Source organism: Nematolebias whitei, chromosome 7 (genome assembly GCF_014905685.2).
Source record: "Nematolebias whitei isolate Nwh7 chromosome 7, NemWhi1, whole genome shotgun sequence".
Lineage (NCBI taxonomy): Eukaryota > Metazoa > Chordata > Actinopteri > Cyprinodontiformes > Rivulidae > Nematolebias > Nematolebias whitei.
Genome location: NC_056504.1, coordinates 52,200,345 through 52,207,009, shown reverse-complemented (window position 1 = coordinate 52,207,009; position 6,665 = coordinate 52,200,345). Strand labels below are relative to the sequence as shown.

General features: G+C 42.7%; 1 protein-coding gene across 1 annotated transcript; it reads left to right on the top strand.

Moving 5' to 3' along the window:
• The first annotated feature begins 1,672 nt into the window (after positions 1–1,672).
• Positions 1,673–2,587, top strand: LOC119412722 (translocon-associated protein subunit beta-like). The gene is given in 1 exon segment (XM_037679758.1): positions 1,673–2,587. A coding segment is annotated over 1 exon segment (564 nt). The 5' UTR covers positions 1,673–1,696; the 3' UTR covers positions 2,261–2,587.
• Positions 2,588–6,665: the final 4,078 nt, after the last annotated feature.

Sequence of the window (6,665 nt, the reverse complement as noted above, 5' to 3'; positions counted from 1 at the left end):
TTGTGTCATAAACTCTCAGAAACTGGTTTCTCAGATCACACCATTGGATGGTTCTCTAACTATCTCTCAGACCGGAGGCAATGTGTTCAACATTATGGTACTTCCTCCAGTTATTTAACAGTCAACAATGGTGTACCACAAGGCTCAGTCTTAGGACACACCCTCTTTACAATCTACATAGGAAATGTAGGTCAGAGCTTCCCTGAAGCTTTTTTTTTTTTTTTAATGTCCCGAGGACCAGATTGAACTTGTTTAGATTTTTCTACTTTGTACCTGGATTATTGAGCAGCATCAGGATACTCCACTAATTGTGTTATTTCTTTTCCAGTTGCTGAGGTCCGTTGGTGTGCTGTTTTTGTGACCTTGTTTTCCTCTTTGTGTGCCGTGAGTCCTGAGTTTGGGGTTGTCTCACTACGTGTCTGGTGCTTGAAAGTCCATTACCAGCGGCTCTTCTACCAGTAACCTCAGCTCCTGTGTTTTTTTGCTGTTTCCCTTTTTCTTTTCATGGGAGGATTTTAAAAAAGTATTTTGAATCTAGAATTTAATACATTTTCTGAATCTGGAATCCTGTCTCTGATGTCATAAATATTTTTATGTCTATGAACTTGTGTGCCTTTGAAAAATTCTCTGGGTGAAACTCCCCAGGGTGGTGTTGTTGAGCTGTTTATTTTTGGGGTGTGACAGCTTTTAAGTTGCATAATATTCATGATGCCCACTTACTGTTGCCACATTTTCAAACTGGGACCAAAATGTTTGTTTTGTTTTGATGATTAGAGGAAACTGTTAATTGCACATAATTTGTCTTTCTGGTCTATTGAAACATTTCTTTAATTTTCCATCTTTCAGTTTGCTTTGGAATAATGATCTTAGCTGTGTTTTAAACAGACACTTTTTTAGTTTATTGGATGATTAAGTTGTCTTTAATTCTTTCATTCTGTTCTTTTCATTCCTGTTTTTTTATTATTATTTTAACCCCACATTAAAAACTGATTTATTTAATTAAAATATGCTTATTTTTTCTTAACCAGGAAGTATTCTTGTTGAATTTGACATTTTAATTGCAAGCCTTTTGAATTTTCATGATGATTTTTGGGCTTTTGTGCCTTTTTATTAATTAAAAAATAAATAAATAAATAACAGATCATTTTTAACCAGAATCTGCTGAGCGTGTCAACATAAAGCATAAACGCTGTACCATCTGTACAACATCAATAAAATCACGAGTTAAAGAAGCTTTACTCATTAAATTCAGAAAACCTGTTGGACAGATGAGAACTGACATTAATGAACAGAGACACTGTAAAGTGAAAAAAAGTATGAAAGTAATTAAAATATAACTGTATTATCAGTCAGACATTCTGCCTTTAAAATAATCACTAATTATTTTTATTAACTTTCAACTAAATAACTGTCAACATTGTGTTTGGTACGATCTGGTGTTTCATGTCGAACCCAAGTGCAGACAGAGGACTGAGGAGTAAAACTTAGCAATGATTTATTAAACCAAACCCAAACCAAAACCAAAACCAAAACCAAAACCAAAACCAAACGTGCTGACGGGGCAGCAAAACTTACGTAGGACAAGAAGACCAGACCGTGGACACCATGGAAGGAGTGAGCGTCTGGTAGGATAATGCCCGGATGCTCAAGGAGTGAAACACGTAGAGCTTCTTCTCTACGGTTCAGTCTTGAAACGATGATGACCATGACGGTGCTGCGCGTGAGTGTGCTGCTGGCTGCGCTCGTGCTGGTGACGGGAGAAGAGGGAGCCCGGCTGCTGGCCTCCAAAGCCCTGCTGAACCGCTATGCTGTGGAGGGCCGGGACCTGACCCTGCAGTACAACATATACAACGTGGGCTCCAGCGCTGCCCTCGATGTGGTGCTCTCTGACGATTCCTTTCCTTCTGAAGACTTTGGAATCGTCTCAGGAATGCTGAACGTTAAATGGGACCGAATTGCACCAGCGAGCAATGTTTCTCACACGGTGGTGCTGCGCCCCCTGAAGGCCGGCTACTTTAATTTCACCTCCGCCTCTGTCAGCTACAAGGCCCAGGAAGGTGGATAAGAAGTGGTGGGCTACACCAGTGCCCCTGGACAGGGGGGCATTCTGGCTCAGAGGGAGTTTGACCGGCGTTTCTCCCCGCATTATCTGGACTGGGCTGCGTTCGGTGTGATGACTCTGCCCTCCATTGGAATTCCTCTGCTCCTCTGGTACTCCAGCAAGAGGAAATATGACTTGCCAAAAGCCAAGAAGAATTGAGGACCCGCTACTGGGACAGAAGTTTGGGGAGGGAACAGAGGCTTCGAGGGGCTTGAAGCTTCTGCATTGTTGGGAGTAAAGTGGAAATGCACAGCGACTAGAGAAAATGATTTGATAAAACAAGCGGGGTGCATAAGAGAAGTTTTGCTCTCTGGAGGAGGAAGTCAAAGATAAAGGTGGGAGTTGGTGCTAAGAACTGACCATTCCCTGAAATTTAGCAAATCGGTTCACGAGTCAAAACGGTGGGAACTATAGTTGCTGCTGTCTCAAGTCTATGTGGTCACCTGAATTCAGATGTAAAATTTATAACTAGCTGAACTTTAATTACATAAATTAAAGTACTTTTAAAAAAAAAAAAAAAAAAAAAGAGTGAAACACGTGGAATAAATACTGAAACTAATGAGACGAGTGAGAAACACCTGCAGTGATCAGGATTGGGGCCAGGTGTGTGCAGGAGCACGAGGAGGTGGGTGCAGGGAGGTGCAGGCACACGGTGACAGGAAGAAAATGGTCTCAGTGCTGAAACACAAACGCTTCTACTTTGATTCTGTTGGGTTGGACAATATTCTCACGGATTAGTCTGATGAACATTCACCACTTCTCAGTTACAAAACGAATAATAAGCCATGTCTTCAAGTAGATATAAATTCACACATCCAGTCAGCAGAAATAAACGAGATGAAACACCTTTCTCCTTGATCTGTCCTGGGTTTAGGACTTTTGTTTTACACTCTTAGCATTTGGAGTTTATTTCAATTTAACTGCTTCAGAACTTGTGGGTCAAAGTTTCTGTAGAAGCCCGGCTGACGCCACATACTTTGTTTTTAACTCTCACCTCCAAAAAGGGATAATTTTCCATCTCTTTAGCTCAAAGATCAAACTTTGAATTAAAAAGAAAAGGATGGAAGAAAGGAGCAGATTTTGTGGTCAGATGAAGACAAATGTGTTTGTTGGCATCATCACAACACTGACAGAGTTCTGGCAGCGAGGCGGTGCGGGGGGGGGGGGGGGGGGATGACATTTAATGATGGCACCATGGATCCACACGAGCAGATCAAATTACTGTCTGCCAACAACACTCCCAGTCTGGAAAAACTTAATAAACAGGAATACAGTAGTTCCTCATTTATTAATGGGGTTATGTTCCAGACACCCCCCCCCCCCCCCCCAAATAAGTGAAAATCTGTGAAGTAGTGACGTTATAATTATTTTAGAATTTATTTATATTTCATTATATAGTATTTATGTTTCAGTATATAGTATTTATATTTCCGAGCGGGTCGCAGCTGGGAGGAGAACCAGCACCTCCAAATCTGAGGTCATGGTCCTCAACCAGAAAAGGGTGGATTGTTCTCATCGGGTTGAGGGTGAGGTTCTGCCTCAAGTGGAGGAGTTCAAGTATCTCTGGGTTTTGTTCACGAGTGAGAGAAGAATGGAGCGTGAGATTGACAGACGGATTGGTTTGGTGTTTACAGTATTGCGGACTCTGTCCCGGTCCATTGTGGTGAAGAGGGAGCTGAGCTGTAACACAAAGCTCTCTGTTTACTGGTCGGTCTACGTTCCTCCCCTCACCTCTGGTCATGAACTCTGGTAGAGACTGAAAGAACAAGATCATGGATCCAGGAGGTTGAAATGAGTTTCCTGTGCAGGGTAGCTGGACTCTTCCTTAGAGACGATGAGAAGTTCAGCTATCAGGAGACTTACCATACCATATCAATTTATTTATAGAGCACTTAAAACAGCAACAAGGCCAACCAAAGTGCTGTAATATAGCAAAAAACAAGCACAGTGGACAGGAAAACATAAAATAAAAATATAGATACAAATAGAAGCAGATAATAACTAAAAGGCCAACACTGTAGACTATAGACAGGATCAAAACAAATCACAGCGTGTCAAAGACAAGGGAATAAAAGTGAGTTTTCAGGCAAGACTTAAAGACTGAGAGTGTGGGAGCCTGCCTGACACGCAGTGGCAACTCATTCCACTGTCTTGGACCTGCAACAGAGAAAGCCCCGTCACCTCTGAACTTACGACGGGTTTCTGGAACTGAAAGGAGCCTCTGGTCTGCTGTTTACCTCCCCCTGCTGAGAAGCTCCAAACCGATACAAAAGAAAATTAAATCTTGGGGGAAGAAGAGTGACTCCATATTGAAAGACTGTTTTGCATGCACAGACTGGAAGGTTTTCAGAGAAGCTGCTGAAAATGAGGGGGCACTAGACCTGGAGGAATATACATCCTCATTCATGGGTACATTAGCAAATGTACTGATGATGTCACCATCATCAGATATGTTAAGAGCTACCAGGACAAGAAGCCTTGGCTGAATGCAGAGGCTTGCACCCTGCTGGAAGCCAGGAACACTGGATTCAAGTCTGGCAACTCACAGGAGCTGAGAAGGACAAGGAAAGAGGTGGTTGCTGTTATAAAGAGGGCCATGGCTGCTTATCCAGGGTCAGAGGATCCAGGGTCAAGTCACCTCACAAGACCCACATAACATGTGGAGGGGCATTAAGTGTATAACAGATTATAAAGGCAGATGTGAACAATACCCTTGAGACTCACCACTGCTTGATGCCCTCAACAGGTTCTATGCACGCTTTGAAGACCCAAACAGACCACCCAGCACCAGACTCTCCTCACCACCACAAGAACAGTTTCTCAGTGTGACCTCAGCCGAAATGAGGAGTACTTTCAAGATGATTAATCCTCAAAAAGCAACTGGTCCAGACAACTTCCCCGGGAAGGTGCTGAAAGACTGTGCCGATCAGCTCTGTGAGGTACTGGCCCACATCTTTAACTCCTCACTCACCCTGGTAACAGTTCCCACCTGCCCAAAGACCACCATCATCTCAGTCCCAAAGAGCTACAGGCAGGAGGTGGAACACCTGGAGAGCTGGTGCAAAGAGAATAACCTTCACATCATTGTGAAGAAGATGAAGGAGATGATTGTGGACTTCAGAAGGAACAAACACACCTACAGCATGCTCACACAGGTGTTTAAATTCACGTGTTTATCAGATACACACTCCGTTGGGTTGTGGTGGCCACTAAATACATCTTATATTACCATGTACCGTATACAATACTCTGTAATCATTCAGTTCAGTTGATTTCTATAGCTCCAAATCACAACAAAGTTGTCTCGGGCACTTTACAGGAACATGCACATAAAAGCCAATGAGTAAAGTTCTCTATCGAAGGAATCAGCAGACAAGATGAATCTTGGCTTCGCTGCAGTCATCATGTACATGCACATGTTGTTTGTTGGGGTTTCTCAGTTTTGTCTTTTGTTCCTTTCCGCAGGTCTAGAGGCAGACTTGGGGGAGTGGTGGCGCAGAGGTTAGATAATGGGCTTGTGATCGGACAGTCGCAGGTTCAACTCCTGGTACCGTCAACATCAAAAATGTGGGTGGAAAAGGTGGAACACCCACACCTGCCTCCACCCTCATTGGCCCCACTCTAGGCCCCTGAGCAAGGCACTTAACCCCCACCATCTGCTCCTAAACAGGTCTCTGTTGAAAATGAGTTCTCGTGGCTCAATGAGACTACCTGGATCAATAAAGGGTCAATAAAAAATGAAAAAAATAAATCTGTTGGGCCTCACGTTGACACTCAGACAATAATTCTGAGTGTCACAATGCCGGATAGGATGGGGGGGAGGCATATTTCAGAGTCACACTCAGCAGGTGGTTCTTTCTTTTCTTGCATGTTGCAGAGATCCTCCCCCCTCTGGTAAACGAGCTTTATGCTGGCTGCAGAGCTTTGTAGCCAAGCAGGGAGTGAAACCAGCAAATCCTTCCTGCAACAAATCCACCTGCCACCTTCTTCCCCTGCAGCTATTTCCTCTGGAGAGAATTCTTTCTTTTTCTATCTGATTCAAACTCATTTTGAATCTTGTCACCTCTCACCACTCCAGAATCCTCCTTTTTTATATAATCCACTTTCTGTCCTTGTGTTTCACCATCACTTCCTTTTCTTCTCGGTCCAGTTTGTCATCGTTTGTTCAGTAACCCTCCACTTCTTTCACCTTTTTTCTTGACACTTTCTATTCTTACATTTTGCATTTCCTTTTCTCAGCTGCTCTAAACCTTCTTCTCCTCCTCATCCTCTTTTATAGCAGCTACCCTTTTATTCAATTTTAGTGTTTTATTTGCTTTGCTGAGTTCTTAAATTGTAAACCAAACAATGCCGGGACGTAAATAGTGGTGTTTGTGTGTGTGTGTGTGTGTTTGTGTGTGTGTGTTTGTGGGGGTGGGGGCAACATTAAATTAAATTTATTTATATAGCACCAAGTCACAACAGAAGTCATCTCAGGGACTGAACAGAAACATTCATCTATAAAATAATAATTGAACAGAAACATTCATCTATAAAATAATAATTGAACAGAAACATTCATCTA